At 36.0% G+C, this 14,748-nt stretch overlaps 2 protein-coding genes across 10 annotated transcripts in view; both read right to left on the bottom strand.

Moving 5' to 3' along the window:
* Window positions 1-242: 242 nt before the first annotated feature.
* On the bottom strand, window positions 243-2,717 carry LOC128209614 (uncharacterized). The gene is made up of 2 exons (XM_052913715.1): window positions 1,885-2,717; window positions 243-1,176 (listed from the first exon to the last, which is right to left on the bottom strand). The coding sequence occupies exons 1-2, from the start codon at window positions 2,612-2,614 to the stop codon at window positions 1,163-1,165; spliced, it is 744 nt and encodes a 247-aa protein (XP_052769675.1). The 5' UTR covers window positions 2,615-2,717; the 3' UTR covers window positions 243-1,162.
* Window positions 2,718-8,664: 5,947 nt separating this feature from the next.
* LOC128209108 (uncharacterized) overlaps window positions 8,665-14,748 on the bottom strand; it is a 60,175-nt gene continuing 54,091 nt past the window's right edge. For all 9 annotated transcript variants that reach the window (XM_052912976.1, XM_052912979.1, XM_052912978.1 and 6 more), the window contains 8 exons: window positions 13,327-13,627; window positions 12,846-13,016; window positions 12,589-12,622; window positions 12,184-12,332; window positions 11,398-11,499; window positions 11,050-11,125; window positions 9,581-9,693; window positions 8,665-9,332 (listed from right to left, as the gene is read on the bottom strand). In XM_052912976.1, the coding sequence (XP_052768936.1) occupies window positions 9,198-9,332; window positions 9,581-9,693; window positions 11,050-11,125; window positions 11,398-11,499; window positions 12,184-12,332; window positions 12,589-12,622; window positions 12,846-13,016; window positions 13,327-13,627 (1,081 nt within the window). In that variant the 3' untranslated portion in view covers window positions 8,665-9,197. The remainder of the gene's footprint in view (window positions 9,333-9,580; window positions 9,694-11,049; window positions 11,126-11,397; window positions 11,500-12,183; window positions 12,333-12,588; window positions 12,623-12,845; window positions 13,017-13,326; window positions 13,628-14,748) is intronic.

Raw genomic sequence — 14,748 nt, forward strand, 5'->3', positions numbered from 1 at the left:
CATTTTGCCAATGGTACTTAATGTATTGTTAACAGAATAAAGACCTGGGATTGACAACAATCGGGGGGGGGGGGGGGGGGTAGAGGGGGGGGGGGGAGCCTGACGAACCGTCCGGCACACGAGTCTTAGTTGTCTATACCTGCGAACAACACGAAGTAAACATCCAGTGGTTGGCAAAGTTTGGATATACTATTATACTATTAGTTTGAACTATAATATATTAAATGCAAACGAACAAATGACAACATTTATTTTAATATAAAATAATTCTAAAGTCACATTATAATATACAGTAGTTATCTAAATAACAATCCATAAATTTATTACAGATAAAACAAGACTAATACAAATAAACAATATACAATATAACGGATTGATTTAATTGTTAAAACGAAATATTGTATTTCACGAACATCGCGGTTGGAAAATTAATACTATAGAGCAATATCAAGTACATGTAGTTCATTTGTACTGAAATGTGACGACGTAAACGCACAAATACAGAGAAGAAAAAATAAAATGGAATGACTCCTTTTATGCATTTGGATTATTTTAGGAGTGATTTCCTAATCAATTATCAATAGTTATACATTTTTATTAAATACACGCATGAAAAACATGAAAAATGTATATATGATATACTTCAGTATAAGATTAGATTATGATTCACCTCATGAACACTAAAAGGAAATAGTTCACGCATGTCATAGCTGCTCGTAAAATACAGTTTGTGGTGCTACCTCGGTGAAATCTATTGCTTTCTTTTAATGAAAGAAACACTTATCCTTTAGTCTAATAAATGCGCGGTTTATATATCAACGTAGTTGATGTAGCCATCAAAAGGAAGTTATATAATAAACTAAACAACGACAGAATCAAAAATAATGCGGCGTTGTTTTGCAGAAACAATGTATCATATACGTACATTGAAATGTCTTATATATTTAAATACAGCATTTGAGGAATATCTGTTTATCAGAATATATGCACCGGTTAATATTCTCTTTCAAGCTTGCCTAGTCAACCAATTTTAATGCTTGAATAATTTTAATTCATAAGATTTTTAAACTGCACTGTATATGCAATGAACCAATGACGGATGGTATATTGTACGTATCTAACATCCGTTTCACGCATGTAGCCATTTATCTGTATTTTCTTCTCAACCTTCTAGTTCTGAAATGAGAAAATAGAAGTACACCAGCCTAGTATTGAGGTTGATTTACAGCTCACTTTAATAAAACCTTTTGAAACGCAAACAATATCAGAGTATGACTCATGATCATCGCCATCAACATCATCATCACCACCATCATCTATATCATCAATATCATCCATCATCCATCATCATCATCATCATCATCATCATCATCATAAAAAATATTAAAATGCAAACAATATTTGATTATGACTCATGATCATCATGATCATCAACATCATCATCACCACCACCATTACCACTACCACCAACATCATCATCATCATCATCATCATCATCACCACCACCACCACCATCATCATCATCATCATCATCATCATCATCATCATCATCATCATCATCATCATCATTATCATCATCATCCCCCCAACACCAACAGCTCAACCACATTATCATTATCAATCGTCACCACCACCACCATTATCAACACCACCTCCACCATCATCATCATCATCATCATTATCATCACCACCATCATCATCATCACCACCAACATCATCACTACCATCATCACCACCAACAGCACAACCACAAACACCACCATCAATATTATAACCAATCGTCACCACCACCTCAATTATCATCACCGCCACCATCATCATTACCAGCATCATCATCATCATCATCATCATCATTATAATCAACTGCATAAAGAATTAATTTACCTGCAAGGAAGTCTTGCATTACTGCTATCATTTGCATCAATTCCTCGATAGCATTCTTGATTTTTGCTGCTGCTTCCGAATAATTTTCATTAGCGCAATCCTTCAGGTCGACAATGAGCAGCATGATATCAACGGGAATCGAAACAGCCGAAACAACTTTACTGACTGTGGTTAGGGCCTTACCGGCTTTTCCAAAGAGTTGGGCGGCATCCGTTACGGAATCAACAATCTTCATTGACTTACCAGACGCTTTCAGAATATCTGCGCTTTTATTCAGTGTATGAATTCCAAGTTTCGCTAAGCTTGCTGCAAACTTTGTAGTGTCCAACGCTAATGACTGAATCTCAAGGATTGCCCTCAGAGCATTTTCAAGTCGCGCAGATGCCCTACGGTCTTCTTCCAGAGCCGCATGCACTTGTTTCATCAAGCCATTTTCGCTGATAGTTTGGGCAAATGATGTCCCGAGTGACGCAGCAGAACTAGCAGCAGATACACCAGCAAGTACTACGGCAGGCGCACCGGTAAGCCCAGCAGTAAAAGGCGTCGCGATGGCAAGTCCAACTGAAGCCGTTCCAGCCGCAATAGATAAAACTCTTGTAAAAATGTTTGCTGTGTTATATTTTTTGCCAGCTTTTTGGCATTCCTTGTAAATATTTCTTAACACCAAAACAGTTTTTTTCCGACTATCTAAAACACTTCTGAGATTTTTTATAATTATTTCGGTTGCCATTTTGTCAAGGCAATATTTTAAAGTGATATCCTTTAACTTCCCTTATCACTATAAAGGCGGAACATGCAACGACTCACATTATCTAAATATAGCATTTGCTTCATGTCTGTCTTATATCAGTAAATATGCACCGGTTGTAAAGTGTATTCTCTATCTAGCTCGTCCAGTCAACCAATGTAAACGCTTTAATACTTATAATATCGTAAATGGGACCTTAGTCATAATAATAAAACTCTCTTAAATGCTTTTATAAAAAATACAGTAACAAGCAATAAGTTTGAACATAAAGCCGATTTAATGGCACTGGGTAAACGCCAAAGACATAGATCACAAAAACAAAAACAGCACAAAGAAGAAACATGAAAGAACAGCACAAAACTCCACAAACAGCACAGTGCATATATACTATATAAAAAACTTTGTATGTTTATCAAGGATTGTTTGGTACCGCCTTTTGACGGTCAGTAAAATGTACTGGGGGTTTAAACCAGTTTACGTTGGCAAACCTCAAAACCGCACATATATGTGTAATGAACCATTGATAGATGGTGCATTGTATGTTTCTAGATTACAAAATCAATTTATTCTGATGATATAGAGAAACACAGCAGAGTTAAAGGGACAAGACTCCAGACGATCAATTTGCTAGGCAAATAAGGAAATTGTCAAAAACCTATGATGTATCACATCGCTAACGACACATGCAGCTTTTGCATTTTTTGCGCATTTTTACAAATCGGCATTTACCGGGGTTGTCTACCAGTCCGTTTAAGAATAAGGTCGGTATATTTATTTGTACACATCGCGTGACGTTCACATGCTAAATATACACGATGCATGACTTCACGGAAGAACGAACATTAAAAGGCTGCGGGTTATAACAGACTTCTATCGGTGGAGATTGATCAATGGAAACTTTTGAAAGTGCTGAAAATGGCATTCCGTACTATTTAAACAGTCGAGAGAGCGATATGAGTTTTGTCATCTTTATTTAAAAGATGTAAAATGATGTATTAATGGCCCCAAAACACTAGGCCTGGGGAACTGATGTATTTTGGGAACAGCTGGTGTCTTGTCCCTTTAAAACACTTTATCTATGCATATTTTGAACAGCCAATTTTTCAAATTGATATCAACAAATCAGTGTGTGAATAAAGATTTCCTTCCAACGTAGCATTTATTATGTATTTTATCACGTGGTATACACAAACTGCAAATCAGATTTCTTAACATTTTATTTGCGTCGATGTGTTAGGATTAATTGGATAGTGGTTTGTCATAACAGAAAACCTTTTGTTTATACTAACACAATCGTGATTTAACTGTTTTTTTTCCTGAAGCGTATCATTATTTTACGGCACCGACGCCTCGAAGAGACCGGAAATAGACTTATAAGTTTTGTTGCAAAAGTCCTTGAGCTGAATGATACGGATGTAAAAATGGTTGGTCTCCTTTGTAAACGAAATGAAAACCAAAAGATATAATCGAAACCCGAATGTCCTTACGCCCAGCCGACATACCGATTTTCGGCAGTCTATAACCTATAACGATACTGTTTAACGAAATAAACGGCTAATAAAACGGACGATATCCTTTAAATTTTGACAGGCGCTCAATTTAGTAGCAAACGCTCCCTTGCCTTTTGAAATTTCTTTGCTCTTATTATACAAGAATTCTTATTATTCTATAGACACATAGGTTGAATATTTTCAAAAAGTACGTATATCCAAGTACCTTGGACAGCTTCCAAAGTTGCAAGTTAAAGGCACAAACTATCAAGAGAAAATAGATAAAGAGTAGTTTGCTTAATAACATTAACAAACATATCTTCTCAGACATTGTTTTTCCTTCTTCAGAAAAGATTTTCCTTAGATGTATATCGCAAATTCAGCGTAGAGATGCGTCATATGAGGCTTTATAGACACAATAGGAGAAACACAATGACTAAACCCATGCAGTATATTACATGTATATGCAACTCAACATAAAAGTTCATGTTGGTCATGTTGGTTTACCGCCTTAGAACAGTCAACAAAACAGAAACAGGTGTTGTAACAACTGAAAAGTATCAATCCTGAATAATAGCTAGAGACAAGGAGTTGAATATGAAGGATGTCTGGCCAAAACAAGTTAAAAGGGCTAAGATTGCTTTCTAAAGTCCTGTCAATTCATTTTAAGGTACTTTCTATTATTAAGATGCAAATTCTTGAGCAAACAAATGTAAATTAGACTGTAGTTGAAAGCACTCAATGCTGATTTTAATATTAATCGTGAGCTTTAGAAACCCTCAAAGAATTCACTGATATTTAAAAAAAGTGAATATGACATACAAACACACCAAAATCCTTTCTGAATTTCTTTAATAAATATGAATACGTGAAATAAATAGGAATAATTATGCGAAAAGGTACAGAAACAAGCTCAGTATTAAAAAGTTTAAACATAAACCCGGTTTAATGGCACTGGGTAAACGCCAAAGACATAGAACATAAAAAAAATCACAAAAAAGAAACATGGCCTTCTACTGGCAATGTTGTCATGTTATGGTAATTATTATAGAAACATATAGATAAAACAGAAGTTACAATATGAAATGTTCCTTTAACTTAATGGGTATTTTGTTAATGTATCGAAAGAACATGATTCAATATCTGATTGTAAAGATTTTAAAGTCTGACCTTGATCTTACATAAAGTTAAATTACATAAATATGAATAGCTATACAGCAGACTAGCGATCGATTACGAAGCTTTGTATTTGTTCGCTATCTTGACATGAATACGAGTTTTCTTCCTATTAACGATATGTTTAAATTGTTTTATAAGAAACGAAGAACATGTGCTCTGTCAAAACATGCTTTAGATAACGTATTGTGCATCACTCTAAGCATTAAATCCTCACATGCAAACACCATGTCTCCCTTCCATCGTGTTCCCTGCTTTAGATAACGTATTGCGTATCACTTTAAGCTTCAAATCCCCGAATCCAAACATCATGTCTGCCTTCCAACGTGTTCCCTGCATTAGGTAACGCGTTGTGTTTGACTCTTAGCTTCAATTCCCCGCATCCAAAAAATATGTCTCCATTCAAATGTGTTCCCTGTATAATGTTACGTATTGTGTATGACTCTAAGCTTCGAAGCCCCACATCCAAAAATTGTGTCTCCATTTCAACGTGTTCCCTGCATTAGGTAACGTATTGTGCATCACTTTAAGCATCAAAGCCGCGCATCCAAAATTTGTGTCTCCCTTCCAACGTGTTCCCTGCATAAAGTTACGTATAGTGCATCACTCTAAGCTTCAAAGCCCCGCATCCAAACATCATGTCTCCCTTCAAACGTGTACCCTGCATAAAGTTACGTATAGTGCATTACTCTAAGCTTCAACGCCCCGCATCCAAACATCATGTCTCCCTTTCAAGGTGCACCCTGCATTAGGTAACGTATTGTTTATGACTCTAAGCTTCGAAGTCCCGCATCCAAACATCATGTCTCCCTTTCAAGGTGTACCCTGCATTAGGTAACGTATTGAATACGACTCTAAGCTTCGAAGTCCCGCATCCAAACATCATGTCTCCCTTTCAAGGTGTACCCTGCATTAGGTAACATATTGTGTATGACTCTAAGCTTCGAAGCCTCGCATCCAAACATCATGCCTCCCTGTCACGGCGTACCCTGCATTAGGTAACGTATTGTATATGACTCTAAGCTTCGAAGCCTCGCATCCAAACATCATGTCTCCCTTTCAAGCTGTACCCTGCATTCGGTAACGTATTGTGTATGACTCTAAGCTTCGAAGTCCCGCATCCAAACATCATGTCTCCCTTTCAATGTGTACCCTGCATTAGGTAACGTATTGTATATGACTCTAAGCTTCGAAGCCCCACATCCAAACATCATGCCTCCCTTTCAAGGTGTACCCTGCATTAGGTAACGTATTGTGTATGACTCTAAGCTTCGAAGTCCCGCATCCAAACATCATGCCTCCCTTTCAAGGTGTACCCTGCATTAGGTAACGTATTGTATATGACTCTAAGCTTCGAAGCCCCGCATCAAAATATCATGTCTCCCTTTCAATGTGTACCCTGCATTAGGTAACGTATTGTATATGACTCTTAAGCTTCGAAGCCCCGCATCCAAACATCATGCCTCCCTGTCACGGCGTACCCTGCATTAGGTAACGTATTGTTTATTACTCTAAGCTTCGAAGCCCCGCATCCAAACATTATGCCTCCCTTTCAAGGTGTACCCTGCATTAGGTAACGTATTGTGTACGACTCTTAAGCTTCGAAGCCCCGCATCCAAACATTATGTCTCCCTTTCAATGTGTACCCTGCATTAGGTAACGTATTGTGTATGACTCTAAGCTTCGAAGTCCCGCATCCAAACATCATGTTTCCCTTTCAATGTGTACCCTGCATTAGGTAACGTATTGTGCATGACTCTAAGCTTCGAAGCCCCGAATCCAAACATCATGCCTCCCTGTCACGGCGTACCCTGCATTAGGTAACGCATTGTATATGACTCTAAGCTTGGAAGCCCCAAATCCAAACATCATGTCTCCCTTTCAAGGTGTACCCTACATTAGGTAACGTATTGTATATGACTCTAAGCTTCGAAGCCCCGCTTCCAAACATCATGTCTCCCTTTCAAGGTGTACCCTGCATAAGGTAACGTATTGTATATAACTCTAAGCTTCGAAGCCCCGAATCCAAACATCATGCCTCCCTGTCAAGGCGTACCCTGCATTAGGTAACGTATTGTGTATGACTCTAAGCTTCGAAGCCCCGAATCCAAACATTATGCCTCCCTGTCAAGGCATACCCTGCATTAGGTAACGTATTGTTTATTACTCTAAGCTTGGAAGCCCCAAATCCAAACATAATGCCTCCCTTTCAAGGTGTACCCTGCATTAGGTAACGTATTGTTTATGACTCTAAGCTTCGAGGCCCCGAACCCAAACATCATGTCTCCCTTTCAAGGTGTACCCTGCATTAGGTAACGTATTGTGTATGACTCTAAGCTACGAAGCCCTGTATCCAAACATCTTGTCTCCCTTTCAAGGTGTACCCTGCATTAGGTAACGTATTGTGTATGACTCTAAGCTTCGAAGCCCCGCTTCAAAACATCATGTCTCCCTTCCAACGTGTTCCCTGCATTAGGTAACGCGTTGTGTATAAAAAATGTCACTTCGATCCAGGTATGTTTTTTATCGATTTTTTCGCTATACTCAGGATTCCGTTAAAGAGACATAGCGAAGAAAAGAATGCATTATTTTGTCTTTCGATCGGTGTGTTGGTCTCACATGCATGGTTTCTGTGAACACTTCGAAGCAAATATTATCCTATGATGCAAACGTCCGCAGCCAATGTTAACATGTAACAGATAAAATGAATTAGCCATCAATTTGTTACAAATATGCCGCTCGATTGTTAAATTGAGTATCTTATGTGAAGTAGGAATGTTTTATTCGATGACATATGTGTGAAACATATTCTGTTTAAAGATGTTCCATTTGGCAAACGCCCATGGTCATTTTCTTGATGCCCAATTGGATTGGTTAAGATATGAATATGTTCATATTTATACACATTTTTATGAGGCTATTGTTCATAAATCCAGTATATTTTATAAAGTTTACAATTTGTATGATGTCGTAAATTAAACATGAATTATTAACATTTGAGTTTTAAGTGTTTAATTGATTTGCAACGACATAACAGCCAAACTGTCCGATAACTTATGGATGTCACCTCCTCCGCCATCTTAATCATCCATCTTCTTCACATACCTCTATATTATGCCTTTTTCAAAGATTTTTGACTTTTGGAGTGAACGGTCTTGTTGTCGACTAAATGGCAATTTTATTTCACCACTCAACGATGTCAGTAATGGCGTCATAACCCTAACTTCGCATATTTTGACGTCAAAATTTATAATTCCCTAAAGTTTATTATCTATCACGAGGAAGTTTCATGTTTTATTCTAAGTAATAGGATAATGAAGAACCAACATTTTTCCAATATTGTATTTACAAACATGCATAGGCCATAATATGTCATACAATAACAGTACAATAATTACACAGATGTTACAAAAATTAAATAACTGAATAAATAATAAATGAATAAACATAACAAAAACACCAATGCAATACAAATATAATATGTTGCACAATTAATAGATAACACTATGTTGACTCTGTTATCAGATTTACAATATATTATAATGGTTTTATATTATTAGAATTAGATAACATTTAAAAATATGTTAAATATCACGATTTATGTTTTGCTATCCGCAAAAAAAGAAAAAGAACAGTAATATACATCAAGAAATATATTTATAACAGTAATATTGCAAGTGCCGACAATAACAGACAGCTTTCAAAAATAATTCGAGGTTTTCTGAATCGTTTTGATTTAAGCGAGACAAGTTATTAAAAAGTTTGATTTGCATTGTATCGATAAAACAAATAACCACCAAATCAAAACTTCATGAAGAATATTTCAAAACATGTTAATATCATTCAAAATGTTTTGTTTATTTAATTAGTCTCCCCCCAAATCAGTTCCGCTAAACCTATTATTGACCACACCACCTCCCTACAATCGCTAGAAGGAGGCGTTTGTAATCGCCGCTACACTCGTCCTCCACACTCTGAGCAAGTGACGACCCGTACGTTCGTTGGTACCGGGTTGATATGTCACCAAGGTCAATCTGAAACAAACCATTTAAAGGGAGTGGTTCATGTTTTATAGGGTCAGTCATCGTAAAGGATAATTTTGTTCGAAATGTAAGAAGAAATTTGGTTAACGAATAAAACATCAAGTCTGATGAAAATTAAAAAGCCTAATTTCAAATATTATCATAGAAATTCAGATTTAAGAATGGAAAAAAATCGCTGTTACAAGTTCAATATTTCAATTTGTGTTTATTAATTTAGCATGTAAAAGACGCCAATTTACCTCGGATCTAGAGACGACAATTCTGATGACTTCCCCATCATTTGTTCCCAGGCCTTTAAAACAGGCATGCAGGGCGTCCGTGTAATACTGAATTGGATCCTCAATGGCCTTCGCTAAAAAATTACGAAGAAATGATTTAGAGTCTGTTTTCTTGGCTTCTTCAAATTAAAGCTTCTCATTATGAAATTACACTATGAACAATTTTCGGATAGATTATTGAAAATCATTTCATGAAAAGCAGAATCTTAAATGAAGACCAATTACTGATATGGATTTTGTTACTTTTTTTCATTACATTACAAAACAAAATTCAGTTCATCAATATCAACATTATAAAACACAAACGAGGTTTCGCATGTGACGTCAATTTCATAAAGAAAAAATTAGCTAATATATATCGCTTTTATTTTTAATAATGTTTTCTTCATTTGTTCCTAGTTTTGTACAATGATGCTTTTTTATTATGAAACTCTATGATCATACAGTTTTAAGCCTTTTATTTTATAAGGCAGACTGTGTGTGATGCTCATAGTTTCAAACAATGACTGCATCGTATCTTTGAAAAGTTTTTGCATCAGGAGCTCTGAATTGTATTTCTCCATCTGCCGATAGAGTTTGGATCTCTTATCATTTAAGTACTTGGGGTTTACCTATAAGTATATTATTATTTGTTTAATTATTAACTTTCCTCAAGTAAATGCATACTTTGGTAAGATTTACCTTTTACGCTTTTTTCTTTATTTAGGATTGTTGGGATAAGAGTGAGGTTTGTGCACTTAAGCTGGTTTTATAGGCTTGTCAAAACTAGGAAGCGGACAAACAAATGAACCTTTTTATACCTTTTTATAATGAAATATTTCAGGACATTTTCACAGAAAGTCCCCCCTCTTCGGTAGCGTTGCAAACATGTTTAACAATAGTCAGATAGTGATCTGCTAGAAAAAAATGGCAAGCTTTCTATTGAATGGAGATAGTTTTACATTTATCAACCCACCTTAAAGACACACATTTTATATATATAGAGGGTCAAATTACAATCATTGTATTTGGATAGTTTGCACTACAGTTTCACACTACTAACAATTTTCAAGAAGATTTTTATATTGTTTCAAAGAGGGCTGTGTGTTCTCTAAATTATAAGGAAATAAATGAAGTATTGAAGCAATTCCTACTTCAGTTCCTTAAGTTATTATTGTATATACAATGGCAAACTTAAACAAACATTTTCGAAATGAAATGAGTTACTGAAGATAGATCAAGATTTGTTTATGGATTTTAGGTGTAGGTAAAATGTAGAAACTGTGCCACATTAATTACATTTAATAACATATTCTATTAGCTGAGCTAGGGACATTGAAAGAGCCAATGTTGCTAAACAAAGAAACGTGGTTTATGGCGTTGTCGCAAACTTACGTGTTTATTGAAATTTTATTTGAGTGAACCCATTCAAAGGATTTAACATATCTTACCTAATTTTAAATAGGCTGTCTCCGCGTCGCCAGTAAGCGCCTCTTTTATTGCGTGGTATATATCAGCCCCCGTCACCTGAAACAGCAAAATGTAGTTGCTTAATTAAATACTTATGGTTTATTATTAGGCTTTATCCTTGAAGTCCATATCAATAGTATACTTCATAATTACTTTAAGCATTATGTTAATTAGAAAACATGCTTCAGGATATGTCTGTTTGTGTTAACAAAAACAGTGTTGGACATTTGTCTATGTCAACATCAAAAATGTAATATAAATAACTATTTTATAACTTTACAGAGTAAGATGCCAAACTGTCAGTTTCATCTTCAGATACTTATATTTACCTTTTTGTATTCCTCGAATGTGGCTTTAACATGAGCTCTGTCCTTTTTCACAATGATTTCATTAAAGACATCATCGTTTGGGTCGATTGAAATTTGCCCTTCCTGAAATATTTTTTGAAATTCTTTCAAAAGTATACAAAACTAAAGGTGCGTGATTCTACAATTGGAATAAATGAGAAAGAGTTAAATGCTTAAAACATTGTTTATGACAAATTGTTTCGTTTTGTAAACTACATCTCTTACCTATAATAGCATGTTTGCGAAACCCTCATAAACGCAAACAGATAAACACATTTATCTTTAGACCACCGCCAGTAAATAACACAATCGTATCTAGCGCTCTTAACCTAAACCTGTCTGTGCAAATCTTGTTGCACCCGCCCTATATTGACTTTGCTACCTGGGTCCCACTCACTCGTCAGCAACTGAAGAAACATCCTCCCTTGATCACCTGAGACATATTCACATACATTCTATGGCCGTATAAAACTTCCCCATTGCCTTGTACATTGCCATCTTCCATATTGACTGTGTGACTCCTGTCCGTCCTACACGCCAACACCTGAAGATGCATTTTCTCTTGTTCACTGGTAACGTCATCCTAAACATTTTGCAACCATGTAAAACTTCTGCCTTACCTTGTATTACATGTGCACATCTAGCTGCATCTCTTCAATAAAGTGGGACCCTGGTCTCTCTCAAAGCCAAAAACTACAGTAACATTTTTCCAGATCACTAGAGACATATTTACAAACGTAACGCAACGTTATACTACTTCTACCTTACCTTGTACAATCTTTGTACATCTTGCTTCACCTCTTCCATATCGACTGTATCACGCTGGTCCCTCTCACAGGCCAACAGCTGAACTAACATCCTCTCTAGTCCACCAGAGACATCTTCACATACATCTGCTTCTAGTCTCCGACCATACACTGGACATGGACGTATGGTTTTAAACAAGAAGCATATGAATGTTATAGGTAAGAAAACATACTTGCTCAAATAGGTTTTATTCAAATAAAGCATTATGTAACAAGATGATTAAAGTGCGAGGCCCCTCTCCTATTTTTACGAGACGAAATGGTATTTCAGTTTACTGTATTCTAAATCAAGTGTGTGTTAAAGATATCGAGAATATGTTAGTTAATTCGTTAACAGGATAGCTCAAAAACAATGTGATGCACTTACTCTCTTCGTATTTTAGCTTAATTGCTTCCATTTCCTAAAGAAAAAAAAACATAAGACATTACATTTGATACGAACTCTTTAAAACAACTAAAAACTTCGACAAATAGGTTCATAAAGAAACGGAATCTATTGTAGTCTAATATCTAACCATGATTTTGGCAACTGCCTACAAACAGTCAGAGAATTGAACTCCAAGAACTCCAAATTGTCATCATTATAGTGCAACAAGGTAGACTTAGCATGCATAAAACATGCACCTGTATATTCCGGGTGGCTATGATGGAAACGAGAACTGCTTCGTCGGTGCCTATGCCTTTGATAGCACCATTCAAACATTTTACGTCATATTCAACCGGTGGAGTAAGCAGAGCCACAGTAAGAGCCTCAAAGTCACCACGTAATTCGCTGGTTAGTTCACGTTCCAGATCCTTTTAAAGAAACAGGGGTAAGTCATTGTATTTCTCTTCAGTTTACAAGACAGACAATAGCCTATGGTTTGTGACATGGTTAAGACTGATTTGGCAATTAATTTTGTGTCGCTCCTTCAGTTTTGAATAGATGGAATACTAGTTATTATCAAAAGCATACTTTAAATGTGTAGAACTTAACAACTTAACAGTCATCTTAGAACATTTAAGCAAATACTACAGAATGATTTACAACCATTTCAGTGCAGTTATGTTTTGGAAAGACCTGAAAGGAATACGTCACATTGATAATCATTTATAACATCAGTACCTTTTTATACTTTTCCTTATATTTAACCTTAATATCTTGTCGCTCGGCATTGGCCCTTCTAGCTAACACGTCAATTATGGCCGCTTCGTCCGTCCCAAAGCCAGCCATCGCATTATTCAATGTCTCGCAATCGTTTAGAGGGTCGAAGGTTTCAGCAGGTGACACTGTTCCCTTTGTGTTTGATTCTTCTTTTGAGTCATCGGTATCAGATGAAGTTGGTGGGTTAACTGACTGGTCTGTGTCTTTGTTGTCTCTATGTGCTGTTGTGTTGGACTCGACGTTTTCGGACTGGTTGACATTTCTAAGGAACAGGTGTACTTGTTATAGAAAAATAAGCAGTTATACCTATCTAATCCATGTACTCTAAAATACCAATACACATTGAGGCGAATGTATTAAAAAATCTGCATAATAAACGTTTTGATATAATTATTACCGAAACCCGTTCAGGGACAAGAATAGCAGTCAATATACTAAGTTTACGTTCATTTTTCATAAAAAAAACACATGCTGTATTTATTGTACTTTTATATCGATATCCTTTTGACAATAAATAAATATTGATGTTATAGGGCATGCGAAATATATGTGAATTAATTCAGTTCCATATGAAAGAAATGTAACATTATTGGACGGCGATGAAGCATGCGTCAACAAGCCAAGGGGGTTTAAAATCACTTTTCGTTTACCAAAAAACACCAATACAATTTCAGGTGTGGGTCTGAGTAGGGAACAACAGCAACAATCGTGCAGAACACTCACACAGGGTATACGATATAGCAAGCTGGGTGCACAAAATGTCTGGCAATTCTATATTTGTGTACACTATAATAATAAGGGACATATAACAAGTAGCCGTTTTTCAAATATGTTCTGAGAGTATTCTTGTTCATTTTTAGAATTGCTTGGAGTTGAAATTCTATGGCGAAAAGTAAGACTGTTTGCACTAATAGCTGCCATGCATAACAATCAAGCAAACTATCATCAAGTTTCGAATCCAAAATGTCTCTAAAAGTTTCCAAGAAACTTCTTACAGGGTGAGACTCTTAAAACTGGTATTTGTCTGTTAGAACGGAATTGTTAACTTTCATGGTCGTTTCACTTAATGCTTTCACATTTTTTCCAAAAAAAAATAAACAAACAATAAGGCTTACTGAAGCTCATTTAAGCAAACTGTCTTGCATCGCAGCGCAAACACTACAAGCAGGGAACCAAATTGCTAACAAACGTAGAGCTGGTACACCATGAAGCATGTTTTGTTAAAGGTACAAATGTACTTCATAAATACCAAAGGGAAGTTTTGATCTTAAATTATAAAATTTATTGAGATAATATAAACACTAAATACCTGTATTTACCATCAGACATAATTATAAAGATAAATTTGTATACAAACTGTACAAATCACAGTCATGGATTTTT

Source organism: Mya arenaria, chromosome 11, assembly GCF_026914265.1.
Source record: "Mya arenaria isolate MELC-2E11 chromosome 11, ASM2691426v1".
Classification (NCBI taxonomy): Eukaryota; Metazoa; Mollusca; class Bivalvia; order Myida; family Myidae; genus Mya; species Mya arenaria.